Source organism: Berghia stephanieae, chromosome 1 (genome assembly GCF_034508935.2).
Source record: "Berghia stephanieae isolate SIO BIC M18660-M18661 chromosome 1, UCSD_Bste_1.3, whole genome shotgun sequence".
NCBI lineage: Eukaryota > Metazoa > Mollusca > Gastropoda > Nudibranchia > Aeolidiidae > Berghia > Berghia stephanieae.
The window spans coordinates 114,865,978-114,884,224 of NC_088360.1; the positions used below are offsets into that span (position 1 = coordinate 114,865,978).

The 18,247-nt window shown below is 34.2% G+C and overlaps 1 protein-coding gene across 2 annotated transcripts in view; it reads right to left on the minus strand.

Annotated features, from left to right (window-relative positions):
* Positions 1-13,532: 13,532 nt before the first annotated feature.
* LOC144962809 (very long chain fatty acid elongase AAEL008004-like) overlaps positions 13,533-18,247 on the minus strand; it is a 24,030-nt gene continuing 19,315 nt past the window's right edge. Inside the window, exons 7-8 of one of the 2 annotated variants that reach the window (XM_078896081.1) lie at positions 17,233-17,369; positions 13,533-16,450 (exon numbers count right to left, since the gene is read on the minus strand). In XM_078896081.1, the coding sequence (XP_078752207.1) occupies positions 16,250-16,450; positions 17,233-17,369 (338 nt within the window). In that variant the 3' untranslated portion in view covers positions 13,533-16,249. The remainder of the gene's footprint in view (positions 16,451-17,232; positions 17,370-18,247) is intronic. The other variant, XM_078896083.1, reaches the window with a different exon arrangement.

The window sequence follows — 18,247 nt, forward strand, 5'->3', positions numbered from 1 at the left end:
TTATGTGAATGATAATGTTAATGATACCTAACAGTATTTATCAGTAATGCTAATAATAATAATAATAATAATAATAATAATAATAATAATTGTTGCATAACTTCATATGCATTTTTTTCTTATTTTTTGGTATTCAGATTCAGATGTGGCTTTCGATGTTTTGAGTTAAGATCTCTGTTGTAGTCTTCTTTTTTCTTTTTTTCTCCTTCTTCTTCTTGCTTTTAAACATGTATATTGTTTGCTTGTTATGATGTTACATCAGCAGATTTCCGCAATTTTGACTGCATAATTTGTTGTTTCTGGCATAATTGCACTATTTTGGGGGCACATTTGAGGGAAAAAATGGTATTTTCCCAGAGGGACAGATTGTATTGATACATACTATTTATCAAATCAAGTGTGTAGATGGTAATATTTGTGCATTTCGCATAGCTTAGCAACCACAGACATTGTGTCCTAAATAATGACAGTTCAGACAGGACTGTCAAACAAGCAAGTGGTTATGTTCCCATTGACTACAAGTTCAAGTCTATTCCTAATGACTTGATGAAAATTGTTAAACTAACTTTACTCTAGAGAAAAACCAAAATATGAAAACCATCTTTGACATCAAGAACCAGCACACTGGAAGAGCAAATATTCACAGAAAGGTTATTGATCTATTCAAATAATAGTAATAGTTAAACTCTTAACATCATTTATTCAACAGAGCCAAATGATTAAATTTTCAACAAAGGAGTAAATAAAACTTGAGATATATACGGAATTCAAGGCCATACAAATTGGGTCATGTTTTTTTATGTTTTTAAGGGTTTTACGGCGCTTGCAACACATTAAGGTCATATCAGCGCCAGTAAAAAGGAAGAAAATGGGATAGTCAAAAGTTCTAGAATTACAATTAAAGCACCCAAGAAAAGGTAAGACAAAGGGGAATTTGTTCAAATTATAGGAAACAGATGTAGATTCCAAGAGCACACTATAAAGTACTTAGTTTGAGATCACCTAAAAGTCATCCACACACAAGCCCAGGTCCCAACTAAGAAGAGGGATACACTCAAATGTTTAAAAATCATATATAATATTTAAACAAAACAATACAGTGCATAACAATAACAGGGAGATGATTTACAAGGAAAAAAATATCATCTCCCAAAACTCTAACTATACATTTGACTGTTTCCCTCCCAGCTAGGGTATCCAGCCAGGGCCAGGACAAAACCAAGTAATCTCATTCCAAGACAAAGACAGAAAGCATGTTGGAAAACAGACATAGGTGTATAGAAGACACAGTATGTACCTCCCTGCCCACTATGGGAGGTCAGGAACCCCACCCAGAAATTGGGTCAAGTCATTTCTTTAAAAGTAGGACACGGAATGAAATTGTATATATTGTTTTCCTAAATTTCCATAAAGGATAATATCAAATATGCACAGTGGAATCTAAATAAGATAAACTGTTCTTCCATCCGTTTTTTTTAAAATTACAACTACACTCCAGCACTGTTTCCTCGAACTCCTCAGGACATGGAAAAAAAAGTTTGAGGAAACTGTGCCTAGCCAAACCGACTTTGAAAGAGAGAGAGACAAAGGGGGGGGGGGGGGGGGGGGGGGTCAGTATGGTTCAGTGGTATGGTCTTTGCTTGGTAGCCCAAAAGTCACCGAGCTCAAAAACTCACAGCGTTATTTGCGGCGCTGAGCTGCGGCTGACACCATGGTTATTCCAGTCTTCCCTTGGAATAGACCCTAAGACAAATCTCCGCTTGAGGATGAATAAAGGGAACTTTAATATTATTTACTTTATTGATATGTTGAGGGAGATAACATGTTACAAGGGGGGAAGAGTGGGAGGGCTGATTTATCACAACATTCCTTTACCGTCGTAGCCAACCATTAGCAAATCACGGACGAATGATGAAGTGATAAGAATTAATAAGCTGAGAGGTGGTGGTTATAGCTAGGGGAATTAGGGTAAAGTTGTGCAAATTAGTGATGAAAGCACCAAATTTGGTACAAAGTAACTTGAGACCACTATTATGTTGATATAGAACCACATTGAGAAATTCCTCTAACAGTGTAAAATAGGGAGATGAAAATCCGCCTATATGAGCTATATTAAAACAAAGGGACGTAATCCATGAAATATTTGTTGACAATTCGGCGCTTTAAAAATATATTATTTTAGCCCGTGAAAACGGTTGATTATTTTGCCTTAGATAATTATCATTGTTAAAAATGTGCCTATAAGTGATATAGGACCGTATGGGCCGGTAGTATAGCTTTATTATGAGGACTGGAAGGGGGGTGGTGGGAGAGGAGGAGATGGTGCTGGTATTAGTTTTACTTGTGTTGTGTTGGTCGTCATCGTGGTGAAGATGATGGTGGAAGTGATGGTGATGATAATGATGATGATGATGAGGTGATTGTGGTGATAATAGTAGTGATTATGGTGATGATGTTGATGAGGTGGTGGTGGTGGTGATCTTGGTAGTGATGATGATGATGATGATGATGATGATGATGAAGACGATGATGATCAGGATGATGTTGATGATGATGTTGTGGTGGTGGTGATGGTAGTGGTAGTGATGATGATGATGATGATGATGATGAGGTGATTATGGAGATAGTAGTATTGATAATGGTGGTGGGGATGATGATGAGGTGGTGGTGATCGTGGTAGCGGTGATGATGACGATGATGGTGATGATGATGATGATGACGATGATGATAATGATGATGATGATAATGAGTATGGTGATTATGAGGTGGTGGTGGTGGTGATAGTGGTAGTGATTATGGTGATGTTTGTAACTATTAATTTCGAAAATGAAAGACTTTCTTGGTGACGTATATTAACATTTTCAGATGATTAGGATCCAACAAACATCATATTTATTAGACAAATGTCTGTGGAACACATTTTTCTTTGGAGGCTTGAGAGAATTCAACAGCAGCCTTTTCTAGTTTATCCTGATCTCTTTGAATTATTTTAACGGCGCAAGATAAGCCAATACTTCGTTGTCAGCTCTTTCCATGGCAGTGTGTTCAAGAAAACCATAATATGGTTATATTAATTATACATAATTCTGTTGTCTTATTGAAGGCTAAAAATGTTTCCTTTCCTGAGGTTAGCCTGGTAGGAACGGCTGGAGTCTGTCTCTGAACCTGATTGGGTGAACATACGACTGGGTGCAACCTCATTCAAAGCATTCTTTGATATACATCTTGATCAATTCTGGAAATTTATGGACACTCTCTCTCTCTCTCTCTCTCTCTCTCTCTCTCTCTCTCTCTCTCTCTCTCTCTCTCTCTCTCTCTCTTTGCTCTGTTCTATACTTGAATGTTTTATATATAGCATGGCTCCAAAAAGGAGCGCTTTTGTGAAACACAACGAATAACAACTTGCAACAACCTAACAGAAAACATGAATAAAACAACCCCAAACAGATGCTATTTTATTAGACTTTAGTAAATCATTTGATAAAGTCAATTACCATACTCTGGCTATTAAACTGCGGAGATATGGAATCATGAGTAACACACACGACTGGATAATGGATTTTCTCACTAATCGTAAACAACTGAAAGAGCAATGTCAGACTCAGCTCCAGTACTACAGGTGTGTCCCTGGGTACCGTACTGGGTCCCCTCTTGTTCCTTATCTACATCAATGATTTGCCTGAAAGATTGTCGCTAGGAACTCAGCTGAGACTATTTCCGGATGACAGCCTTTTGTACAGACCAATAAGGCATAAGAAAGATTCTGAAATTCTTCATCGGGACCTTGGTTCCAGAAAATTACCAACAAAAGAAAGATAATACACAATACACAACACACTAGCAAGGTATCTCGAGTAGTAACGATAAACAATCGCCTGACCTGGAAAGACCACATTGCAAACATACACAAGAAGGCAAACTCCACTCTGGGATTCTTGAGAAGAAACCTCTTCGGCTACAAGGTAACCATAAAAGAGAAATGCTATAAAGTTTATGTTAGACCAACACTCGAGTAAAGCGGTAAGGTATGGGATCCCGATCACACATCCAAAATTTGGTAAATAGAATCAATTTTAAAAAAGCTATAAAATTCTTCAACAAAATCCTCAAACAAATCAAAGTCATATATATGACACCCCATTTGGAACCATTGAAGGAAAGGAGAGAGAAGAATAAACTAATAAATGTATTTTACAAAGGTCAGAAAACCACGTCAGGTGTCATTACATGGCCTCCAACAGAACAAGAGGAAACCTGGCAAATTTATGTTGCCACAATCTAGAGTGGACTACCATCTTCCCTCGTTTCTGCCTTCAACTATACGACTTAGGAACAATTTGGATAACCCCCAGTAAAACATTTGGGTAAGCTGCTGTTGAGCCTTCCACGAGGAAGTTTCAGCTTGAAGAGGAAGAGGAAGAAGAAGAAACAATTTCAGCAACAGCAAAACTAGAACTTTGTTTGTTTTGGTAATATTCAGCATTTTTTGATGTTCATAATACGGACATGACAAATCTTCTGATAATGAACTCCTTGCGCAATCAAATCGCTATTTGAGAATATTGAGAGAATCTGGACATCATTTATAATTTCTGCAGCACGCGGATATTTTCGTTCATGTCTTTTGTCATTATTGAATGAAGGGAAGCTTCATCTTATTGTTGCAAAGCATACAATGTGTCCTATTTCTTGTGATAACGGCATCTGATGGAAAACGCATATTCTGCCTCCTTGGACAGTGGGATGATGAGAGATTGTCTAGATCGGGACAATTTGACAAGTTTTCTTGTGATTTCTCATTTTTCACAGCGAGCCTTCTGATTTTTTGTGGCCGTATATCAAGAGCGACAGAATTTGTGCCATTTGGTATCGGTTTGCTTCAGGATCTCCAGTGTATCCTCAGCAGATCGGTCTTCAACAGACAAATCTAGCTTGCCACTATCATTTGCTAATCCGTTAAAAGTCTTAACACCATAGCTGGTAGAACGCGACGCTACAAAAGTCACGTACCATTGGCCACAATATTTACGCTTCGACAGAGCTGGGCATTCTAATTTTTTTTTTTACCTCTTGACAAATTAATCATTTTGACCAATCCACCTCAATACTACACTTTGCCATTATATTATTTTTAGTAGTTAGTACAAGATTTAGTACATTGTCAACGCCATGATTTAATGGGTTAAGTGACTTGATCACGAGATTGTTGGTGATGGGGTTGAGGCGGTTCATGACGGTCATGTTAAAGAAGATGATGATACGGACATTTTCAACCTGATATTTGATTTGAACCATATTATTACGCAAACCACAATAATAACATAACTGTGTTGAATTAGTGTGACACATAAACATTGATGCTTAAACGATATCTAGGTGTTCGGTATGCTGCTAATGATGATGACGATGATGATGATTATTATTATTATTATTATTATTATTATTATTATTATTATTATTATTATTATTATTATTATTATTATTATTATTATTATTATTATTATTATATGAGGTGGTAAAAGGCGACAGAGTTCAAGTAGACACCGTTTCGTGACCTCGCCGACCCGAAAGCAGTCGATACAACTAGCAACCGCAGAATGCGATGCATTGTTTATAGATATCTTCATATGAGCGGGAGTCTATTATTTTCAAATAATTCTACTTTAATAATAATTAAGAAAATAAAGATTATAGAGCAGTATAATTAGGTGCCCCAAACGTAAACAATAACAAGTTGCTAGTGATTTTCGTTAGGGGCCGGAAAAATTTACGCACAATATAGGTCTCCCAATTTTGTAGTTTGAGTTGTAGGCAATACATTTTCAGTATTGAAAATATGTTTACATAAAATCTAACAGTTGCAGAAATAATAATATAAGGCTAAATTATTCTGAAAATCAGGCTCCGAATAATTCTCGTTTTGTTCACACCAGCGCAATAATTTGCTCTGGTCTAAAAATAGATAGACTGTAACTTTTGATAAATTTTACCTTTTGTTCCATAAAATATCCATATCTCGACATTATTTGATGCATGATCGAGTATTTATGAATATGTGTTTCTTTTGCCACCTAACAGCCAAATTTTAAAGTTAATTTTTTCTATTATTTACATTGGAACGTGAGCTGTCAAGACAGGAACATGTGGTTTGCCATGTGCTTCTAGACCTTTGTTTACGTTTGGGGCACCTAATTTTACTGCTCTATACTCTTTGAAAGCTATCGGACTCAAAAGATATGAGAAGGGAAAAAATCGTTTGTTTTTTTTTTTCGTATTCGACCACCAAAACTTTGATTTCTTCGATTTCACAATCTCATGTTCCGCGTTCCAATGCCGGTAAAATTTGAAATAACCAAATTGGTATACTTTTGGATTAAAAACAAATACTTTTAAAAATGATGTTACTCTCTTGGTAAATGAATGAATTTGATAAGTTGTATGTTATGAATAAATGATAAGTTATACTTCCGATTTCGATTTAAGCAACAGTGTACATAAGTGTACTCGGTACCGATGACGTAGTCTGTGACCTTTTGACACCAAAGCAAAATGTCGTTTTTTTTGTTTGTTTGTTGCTTTAGGTCTCTTCCAACACAATTGAGGTTATATGAGAGACCGCTGAAACAAAAAACAAGCAATCTAACAAAAATAGTACAAATGTAAATCAAAATCATAACCTAAAGATATCATAAGCTAAATTATAAATAATCAAGGACAAACAGCAGAAGATTTACAGAAAAAAAAAATATCCCTGTCAAAAATACAATCACAAACCAAAGAAGCAGGATAGGCTAGTAAAGAGAAGAAGAAACGACATCACTATCAGATCGTACACCCATGCGAACATCATAGGTATATGATTCAAGGGTGATGCTCCCATCCAACCACCGCCAAAATGTCGTTGTGAAGGCGGCAAGTTTCATCACCACCGTGAATTTTTACACGATTTAAATTGCTGATATCTTAGCTCTTGGAGTGATGAGAAAGTGGTTCTATATCACAATTTAAACCTTAGAGCACGAACTTTTTTTCATAAAAAATTCATGCTTTCATCACTAATTTGCACAATTCGGGGGTTTTATGTCCCTAATTCCCCTAGCTATTATGCGAAATGATGACAAAGTGTGCGAGCAGCTGTGTGTGTCTCATACTCTATATACACATGCAGGGTAAATAGATTCACGCATACGTAACTGTCAATGTCACTCAATGAATCATCAATCTATAATTTTTTTTTTAAAATGATGGCTGGGTCAAATTTGTTCGAGGAAGGAATTGAATGATAACAAAGAATTGTAAGGAAAAAATTCTGGACATTCGAATGAGTTCGAGGAAACCGTGCTGGAGTGTAATCAAAATCAGGTTTAAACATACGCAAATCAGTCTCAGTTCAGTTAAAACTGTTATCTGCCAAAGTGGCCTTTCCCCATCTCTATGTCCCCCACCAAAAAGAAATACAAATTTGACCAAATGACATGACTATTGATAAAGACAAAGGAATAGATGACAACAAGGATATGTTTGTTTGTTTTTAAGGGTTTGCAACACATTAAGGCCATATCAGCGCCAGTAAAAAGGAATAAAATGGGATAGTAAAAAGTTCTAGAATTACTATTAAAGCACCCAAGAAAAGGCAAGACAAAGGGGAATTGGTTAAAATAGGAAATAGATGTAGATTCCTAGAGCACACTATCAAAGAACTTAGTTTGGGATCACCTGAAAGTTTCATCCAGACACAAACACTAATCCCCACTAAGAGGAATACACTCAAATGTTTACAACTCATATATAATACGTAAACAAAACATAATACAGTGCATAACTTACATTACAAGGAAAAAAATATCATCTCCCAAAACTCACTACACATAATTTGACTGTTTCCCCCTCAGCCAGGGCGAGAACAAAACCAAGTAATCTCATTCCAATAAAAAGACAGAAAGCAAGTTGGGAAACAGATTTAGAGGGATAGAAGACACAGTAAGTACCTCCCTGCCCAATATGGGAGGTCAGGAACCCCATGACAACAAGGATAGATTAAAATTAAGGGTCTAATCCAGCTTGTTAGATATTGTTTTTAAAGGCGTTTGTTAGGGGTTTTTCAACGCCAGTAAAAGATTAACAATGGGAAAGTTAACAAAAACGTATAAATTTATTAAAAACCACAGAATAAGTAAGATAAAGGAGAATGATTCAAATAGGGAACAGATGTAGATTCCAAGAGCACGCTATCGCTATCAGTGTACTTAATTTGAGATCACCTAAAAGTTAAAAGTGTTATCCAGACACAAGCACAGGATCCCACCAAGAGGAATAAACTCAAATGCTTACAAAACATGATATTCAAAATAAATCTTACAGTATCAGTAAGTCAGAGACTTGATTTACAAGGGATAAAATTATAATCTCCCAAAACAAATACTATACATTTGACTCAGCCAAGGATCCGGCCAGGGCCAAGACAAACCAAGTATTCTCATTCCAAGACAAAGATAGAAAGCAACTTGGAAAACAAATATAGGGGGATAAAACACAGTAAGTGACCTCCTGTCAGGAGACCCCATCCAGTTGTTAGATATTAACACATCAATGTTATTGTTTACATCAAAAGCAAATCAATTGAATATCAAACTCAAAAACATATAAATTGAATAATATCATTTTGTTTTATTATTAATTACAGAACGATTATCAAAATTAATATGACAGGATATAGAAATATATTCTATGAACAGTAAGTGATCTTTAAAGAAAACGTCTATGGAAATTATATAAAACCTAGCATTACTTTGATCCATTACAAAAACAATGGTTAAAATGTGTTTGTAAATGAAGAATAGGAAGAAATTATAAATCAAGCTTGTCATCAAATGCAATTTTGTTTGTTTGTTTGTTGCTTTAGGTCTCTTCCAACACAATTGAGGTTATATGAGAGACCGCTGAAACAAAAAAACAAGCAATCTAACAAAAATAGTACAAATGTAAATCAAAATCATAACCTAAAGATATCATAAGCTAAATTATAAATAACCAAGAACAAACAGGCAGAAGATTTACAGAAAAAAAAAATCCCCTGTCAAAAATACAATCACAAACCAAAGAAGCAGGATAGGCTAGTAAAGAGAAGAAGAAACGACATCACTATCGGATCGTACACCCATGCGAACATCATAGGTATATGATTCAAGGATGATGCTCCCATCCAACCACCCGCATCAAATGCAATAAAATAATAACAACAATAATAACAGTAATAATAAAAATCCAGAAAATGTTCCCCAATGAAAAGTGCGAAAGACATGAGGAAAAATAACACTAACTCGTGTGGCATATATGTATATGATGAGGCAATAAAAATGTGTATAACTTCCTTAAAAATGTGTTTTTCGTCGTGATCGACACACACGCATAATGAGTAGAACAATAATAAAAAGTAAAAATCAAAGCTGACATGACAAAATAAGTTATAGCCTGGCATATTTTTTTAAATCACTTGCAGTCGCAAAAAAAAACAACAAAACAACACAGCAGCAAAATCTACAATTTTTGAAAAACTTTGAGGTTTTGTGTGGACCATAAAAAGTTGGATGAAACCATCCTGTATTTTCCAGGCTTGAACAATAAAGATAATTAATTGGGAGTTGCTTCCGTTAGATAAAACAAAAATTTATAATAGAACTTAACAGAGAGATGATTTACAATATCAATATTACATGGGGGGGGGGGGGGGGGGGGGCATCATCTTCCAAAACTATTGTTTTGTTTGTTTATAAGGGTTTTACAGTGCTTGCAACACATTTCGGTTATATCAGCGCCAGTAAAATGGAAGAACATGGGATATTTGTTTGTTTGTTGCTTTAGGTCTCTTCCAACACAATTGAGGTTATATGAGAGACCGCTGAAACAAAAAAACAAGCAATCTAACAAAAATAGTACAAATATAAATCAAAATCATAACCTAAAGATTTGTTTGTTTGTTTGTTGCTTTAGGTCTCTTCCAACACAATTGAGGTTATATGAGAGACCGCTGAAACAAAAAAACAAGCAATCTAACAAAAATAGTACAAATGTAAATCAAAATCATAACCTAAAGATATCATAAGCTAAATTATAAATAACCAAGAACAAACAGGCAGAAGATTTACAGAAAAAAAAATATCCCCTGTCAAAAATACAATCACAAACCAAAGAAGCAGGATAGGCTAGTAAAGAGAAGAAGAAACGACATCACTATCGGATCGTACACCCATGCGAACATCATAGGTATATGATTCAAGGGTGATGCTCCCATCCAACCACCCGCGAACATGGGATAGTCAAATTCTAGAATTACAATTAAAGCACCCAAGAGCATACTATCAATGTATAATGGACACAAGCACAAGAGCCAAGAAAGTACACTCAAATGCTTACATTATACATTAAAAAAAAAAAACAAATAAAATAAGACATAAAAGAGAGAATTACAATGAAAAACATATCATTTCCCAAAACAATAACTATGCATTTAACTGTTTCCCTTCCAGTCCTCTGGCCAAGACTAAACCGAGGAATCTCGTTCCGAGAATTGGCTCAAATAGAGAACAGATGTAGATTCCAAGAGCATACTATCAGCGTAATTAACTTAGTTTGAGGTCACCTAAATGTCTCAGCTTGACAAAAGCACAGGTCACTACTAAGAAGAAAACACTCAAATGTCTACAAATCATAATATATATGTGAAACAAAATTAATACAATGCATAGCAGAGAGATGGTTAACAAGACAAAAAATATCATCTCCCAAAACCTACTAAACAATACATTTGACTGCTTCCCTCCAAGCCAGAGAGCATGTTGGAAAATAAAATAAAATAGGGGGATAGAAGACATAGTAAGTGCCTCCCTGCCCACTATGGGAGGTCAGGAACCCCACCCATTTTTGGTGATAATAAAACACAGAAAAATGAAGTGCATGTAAGCAACATTTAGAGTCACGAAATAAAAAGAAAAAAAGCTGTTAGACGTAAATGGTTCGAATCTTGCAATGGTTATTTAATTCTTTCTTCCTTTTTTGGAACAATGCATGTCCTTATCATTATTATCAGTATTTGTATACCATATGTTTTATTGCCTTTTTCTTTCACTAATAATCCTGTCTATTAGTCACAAATATTGCCCAAATAATTCTCGGGCAATTTTTTGGGGGAAATTATAATGCTTTGTTCTTATCATTACAGTCATTAAGTATATCATCAACATTCATAAGTTTGTTGCTTTTCTTTTTTCCTTTTAGGCTTAATTATAATGCCCAAATAATCCTGGGTCTATTTAACCATCATATTGCTCAAAGAAATGAGCGGCTATTTTTGCCCAAGTAATCACTCCCAAACAAATATTAATAAAAGTACACTGTTTGGGTTTTTTTTTATTGTTGATCAGATGAAGATTCCAAGAGCATACCACCAATGTACTTAGTTTGAGATCACCTATAAGTCTCATCTGGACACAAGCACAAAATCCAACAAAGGGGAATACACTGAAATGCTTACACTTGCATTATACATTCAAAATAACAAATATAATAATACATAACAGAGAGATGATTTACAAGGAAAAAAATATCATCTCTCAAAATAATAACTATGCATTTGACTACTTCCCTCCCAGCCAGGACTCCGGCCAGGGCCAGGACAAAACCAAGTAATCTCATTCCAAGACAAAGACAGAAAGCATGTTGGGAAACAGATATAAGGGGGTAGAAGACACAGTATATACCTCTCTGCCCACTATGGGAGGTCAGGAACCCCAAAAAGTAATTCTCCATCTACACATCATAAAGGTGAATAATTTAGATCCTATATAATAAATTATTGTGGTTAAGTACACTGGAAAATAAACCTTTCAAAAATATATCAAACAAAAAAGCAATTGGCAAATAAGATAAAGAGATGAGATGTTCGAAAACGTATAAGTATTTAGCTATCAAGTTATCATAATGAATACTCACGATGTCTACAAATCAGTAAAAAAATAATACCTTAATATACATATAAGTCACAATAATTAAGTATTGCATCACTTGAGACTTTTGACAAGAAATACTCAACAAAATGGACACACTCAAATGAAAGGAAGCAAAATCAATTATCTCATATCTCTGAATCCCTCCCTAACAATGAAAGATCCTAGTTATTGTCTGTGAATTTTGCGTTGATTTATTCTAAGAAAAGCCAGTAAGCAATATTTAAAAACAAAAAAAAACCCCAAAAAACTTGAGCAATATCCACTAAAAGTGCTCAAAGTGCTTTACAAAGGATCCCTGACCAACAGCTACATGTAGCATGTAGAATGAGACATGACGCCCATTATGCGATATTACAGAACGGCTGTTAACGGCCAGATGCTCATTTTACACCCGAGTACAAGTGAGAGAATGTGAGTAAAGAGCCTTTTCCAAGGACTCAACTATGTGTCAACGAGGCTTGAACCCAGGACCTTCTGATCCGAAAATGAGTGTCATACTGCAAGACTACATAGCCGCACAAATCAAAGACAATACCCTTAGTAATGTCAATCAATCAATAACGACATTCAAAATTGAAAGAAATAATTGAAAAAACAATGACTCTTTTTTTGTTTGTTTGTTGCTTTAGGTCTCTTCCAACACAATTGAGGTTATATGAGAGACTGCTGAAACAAAAAAACAAGCAATCTAACAAAAATAGTACAAATCTAAATCAAAATCATAACCTAAAGATATCATAAGCTAAATTATAAATAACCAAGAACAAACAGGCAGAAGATTTACAGAAAAAAAAAAAAATATCCCCGTCAAAAATACAATCACAAACCAAAGAAGCAGGATAGGCTAGTAAAGAGAAGAAGAAACGACATCACTATCGGATCGTACACCCATGCGAACATCATAAGTATATGATTCAAGGGTGATGCTCCCATCCAACCACCCGCAACAATGACTCTCCACCTAGAACAACACACCATAAAGGTAAAATATTTAGACCTAATATATATATATATATATATATATATATATATATATATATATATATATATATATATATATATATATATATATATATATATATATATATAAATAAAACCGGGATAAAATGACTAAATGAAAACTAAAGTAAAACAAACAAAATAACAACAGGAAACATAGATAAGTAAGAAAGAAAGAAATATATTGGCAACTAAAATATGGTGCATGAATGATCACAGTTAACAATGAATAGCTCAAAATGATTGTAATAATAATTTTAAAAATTTGTCTTCATATGCTGTCCTTAACAGGAAGGGATCAAATTTTACATTTTTTAACTCTTTCCGTGAAGAGTTGCTGCAATGTATGGTTGGAGTGGTCCCCCATTCTAATGAAACTTAAATGCAAAGTAAAATCATCTTCATCTCATTTGATTATCATAAATCTAGCATCACACCCTTACATATGAAACAAATTTTCTCAAAGCAATGATAAACAACAACTTGAGATCCTGGGTACCTCCTATAAAAGACAGAAATATTTTTGGATTTCTAATATTCTGAACAACTTCGACAAGACATCGCAATTAAAAAATATATGATAAAATTCAGGGGGCAACTCACTCTCCTTTATTAACATCATAATCATTATCCAATCAGGTCATGAAATAAATTCACCTCTACAACAACAAATTTGTCAAGTGATTTTTGCATTGTAAAAAACAGTTATCAGTGTTGAGAGAAAATGTTCAAAATAAAATCAAACTTTAATCTTAAGTACAATAGAATGACATCTCCAATTATTTATAGGAAGATTTAAAAAAAAAAAGGTAAATCAGATGCACTTTGTTTTTTATATCTAATCTTAACACTGATACTATGCGACGAGAGTAACTTCACAAACAGTAAAAGTTAATTAAATATTCTATTACACTTTAGTCAATAAAATCTTAAGACTATTTTTATATTGTGGACATTCCAATTTTGTTTAAAATTATACATTATATTTCACATCATTACTAAAATTTTCCCCGATGTATTTCATTTTAGAAAAATCATGACTTTGATTACAGTAGGTTAAGGTATATAAAAATATTTTTGAAAAATATCAATATCATGTTTTGTCAAGCAATAATGCTGATTTTGGGCAGTACATAAGCAACAGTTTGATCAAAGATAACTTAACACACAATAAAACATAATTTAACCTTTTGTCACGTTTTGAGATTGTCTATAAAAATGGACAATTTATATTCTATGGGATATATCCCAATTTCATAATAAACCATGCAACTATTCCTGCAAACTCATCCTCTTTTTGAAGAAGGACGTATAGGGTTGTCAAAATTTAGATCTGTGAAATATAGGTGCCAACTGCATACCTACCAACCCTTCCGCTTTTGGCAGAATCTTTCCCATTTTCAATCCTCAAGGGACCCCAATAGACATGGAATATAAAGTTGAGGATTACATGTCAAACAGAAGAATCAAATATTTGTACAAATTATTGAAATAATCAGGTTGCCACAATTTGGATGAGTGTTTAACTAACAGCGAAGGTTGACATTATAAATTATTGCCACCTTGCAGGCTTAAGAGCTATCGATAATATTCTCAAGTTAGACTTGTTAGAATTTATGCAAACATTACAGTCATGTCCAAAAGAAAGAAAACTCTTGTATTTTCAATCGTAACTATAGCTGCTCGTTACTTATAAATGCAACTATTTTAGCCAATTCAATTCTCTATGTGTAGAAATATAAATATTTAACACTTTATTATTGGTCTTGTCTGTATAGCTATTTGGAAAGCAAACTCCAGGAAGAAATATTTTTAAAATTATTATTCTAAAAACACGTCTAACTGCTAAAACTCGAAGTCCACAAAAGCACACATTTATTGAACCTGTTTAGAATGTGTCAAAAGAAGAACCTCCACTGGCGGTCGGGCGAAGTTGCTTTGTGTTGCCTTATATCTTCCAACTTTAGCAGATACTGCTTTTCATCATAAATTTTAGCATACGCAGCTTTTCGTTAACACTCGCACATCTGTCCTGTCTTACTAGCCGTGCTAGGTACTAACTGTACGAAGGTTGTGTGTCATCACAGACGGCTTGTTGCTGACGCGAGGCAAGATGGACGTGCAGCAGTGCAGTGACGCTGGGGAATGGGAGCTCCCAACGAGCCAAGACACCACAGGCCGCCTTATTATTTTATATAAAAGACTGTTTTTTTCTCTTTTAAAACTACAATTATCCCCCCCCCCCCCCCCCCATTTAGTTGCTTGCCCATGTGTCTCTCCAGACCTCAGTCCAATTGAGCATATGTGAATTTTCATGATGAGCCATAAGAAATTGATATGCAACTTTTTTCTTGATATTCCCTTTTGTTTTATAAGAATAGCATTTTAAATATTTTAAAAAATAGCTTTAGTTATGGTAAAAATGCAAGAGTGCACTTTCCTATGCACATGACTGTGTATATTTTACGTAAATGCTTATTAATCTATCTTCTCAATGAGCTTATTGATGGAAAATATTGGCTTTACTAATCAACTGGTGATGATATTAAAGCAAGGTGATACAATGTGAAATAATGCATTGCTTTGTCACTGATCTGGCTGATTTAATTAGTAAACTAAACTATCAGTGCTGGGATTATAAGTTCAACGTCTTGTGGATTTTATTTTGTTTCAACAAAATAATTACCGGTATTTGGCAAAATGGAAAGGCTTTGAATTAAAAAAAAAAAGTATGTTTAAGTGAAGAACACCAAAAGGTATCCACTGAAATGCTAATAATAACAACCTTTTGAACAGAACTAACATGAGAGCAAAAACTTGAGCAAGTCCATAGACTTACCATCTTATAATCTCCAAAAACACTAACAAAAAAGGAATATAGACAATTTGGAGTAGCTTTTCCCTTGAAATTTTGTGAAAACCAGTCAAGTGAATACAAAACTACAGATTCCTATTGTATTATAAGTTTCACACTTAAGATTTTAAAAAAGAACTTTGGTGTTTTCTGATGAAATAGTTGAGTCTAAACTGCAGTGTTTGTAACCTAGATTGTTTTTATTCAAAGCCTTATCCGATTTTAACAATCACAAATGGTTTTACCATTCTAAGCTTCACTCAGCTTTATTCCTAAAAAGCTAATAATAACAAAATAATTGTCGCATGTGAAATCAAATGTAAACGCATAATGTACTTCACTAGTAAGACAAAATAGTTGGTAGGTGACACATTACACTTCGAATTCTTAACTAACTTCGCTTCTTAGCATCAGTTTTTAGTGAACCATTTGTGACCTGCTTTGGTTTTTTATAAGCGTTGATGTAGAAGTTTCCAAACATGATGAAAAATATCAGAGCATAGAATCCTATCCAGTAGACGAAAAAAATAGGATAATCACACTCGATGAACAACAACTGGAGAGAATGAATCATAACTGATACAAATTGGGTCTGTGGAAGAAATAAATATGGAATTTGAATTTTAAAGCTAATACCTTGTTTGTTTGCTTTCAGAAACTTAATTAGAAAACGATTAGACATAATATCAACAGAGAGAAGATTTGTTCTTCATAAAAGTATTAATGACTCAATACATAAGAATCTTAAACTTTGAATATTAAATTTCAAGTTACAGACATACTGTTATTAAAACTGACCTGTATAAAATAGTAATTTGACATGGTAATTTTAAAAACTTTATTATAAAATCTAAGTATAGTCAACAAAAAAGTTCATAGTCATGTGCAATGTGAGGCTGATTTTGTAATGGCTGACATCAAATTTTAGTAATTCAAAAAGTTAGAGAACTGAATTAAGCTATATCAATATCTCTGAGTTAAATAATAACAACAGACCAACAAAACTAAAAGACTGGCACCAAAAAGACAGTTAAAGTAGCTTTTCAAATGATTGAATAAGTGGGAACAAAGTTGATAAGACTGCTAATACTGCTATAATTTTGGGAGAAGACCCCCCCCCCCCCAATATTTCAATAATTCGTCACCATTCGACCCATAGAAACTGACGAAAACAAAATTCATTGGTAGTTTTCAAAATAAGTTAATATTGGTGTTTGTTTTATTTTGTGTAGAACTTAACAGACAAAGACTCAAATTCTATCAAAAATTCATCTAAATAATGAGTATTAAACTAGAAAACGAGAGCTTAACCACATGGAATTCGGATATAGACTGATAAAAAAAAAAAAACCAACAAAAAATACCAAAACTTACAATCTGCATGGTTGTCATATATCTCTTCCACCAGAGATATTTCTGGAAAGCAGGGCCCAAGGCAGCCAAAGCATAATAAGTATACATCACAAGATGGATGAAGGAGTTGAGAAGAGAGTGAAACGTTCCAAAACCACCTTCAAGAAATATAAAATATTTCATAAATATATCATTAATGAGATCATAATCAAGTCTTGATAAATTTCTGTGACAACTATAGCAGTAGTACAGTAGAAGCAGTAGAGGTAATAACATCAACAACAACAATAATAATAATAATAATTTTTAAAAATAAAATTATTATTCTTTTTTTTATCTCACAAATTGTATACAGTGGTACCTCCCGATTACGACACCTCCGAATAGCGACAACCTCCTGATAACGACATTGACCCCTGGTTCCGATTTTTTTTCTATTTAAGATCAGTAAAGAAAACCTCCAAATAACGACGTACTTTTTGATAAAACCTCCGAATAACGACATCATTTTGGCGATTTTCGGCAGTTTTCGTAGATATCTGATACTAAAAATATAGAGTAGAGTACTCAAAGTTTATAAAAACGATTCCTGCTTGAACCAATGAGAACGCAGCTTTTTTTTTGACGAATCTTGGCTGATATGCATTAATAAAAACCAAGGTATAAATGTTAGTGTAAGCAAGTATACACAAAATCTTGGAAAATGTGATATTATGTGGTGGTGGTGGTGGTGGTAGTAGTAGTAGTAGTAGTAGTAGCAGTAGCAGCAGCAGCAGCAGTGTTTTTGTTGGAGGAGGAGGAGGAGGATGAATTTTATCTAACTCGCAGCGTCCGAATTACCTGTTTTTGTTTGTTTTAAAGGGTTTTACAGCGCTTGTGACACATCTATGTCATATCAGCGCCAGTAAAAAGGAAGAAAATTGGATAGTAAAAAACATTCTAGATTTACAATTGAAATGACATAAGAAAAAGTAAGACAAAGGGGAATGGTTTAAATAGGGAACAGATGTAGATTCCAGGAGCACATCATCAGTGT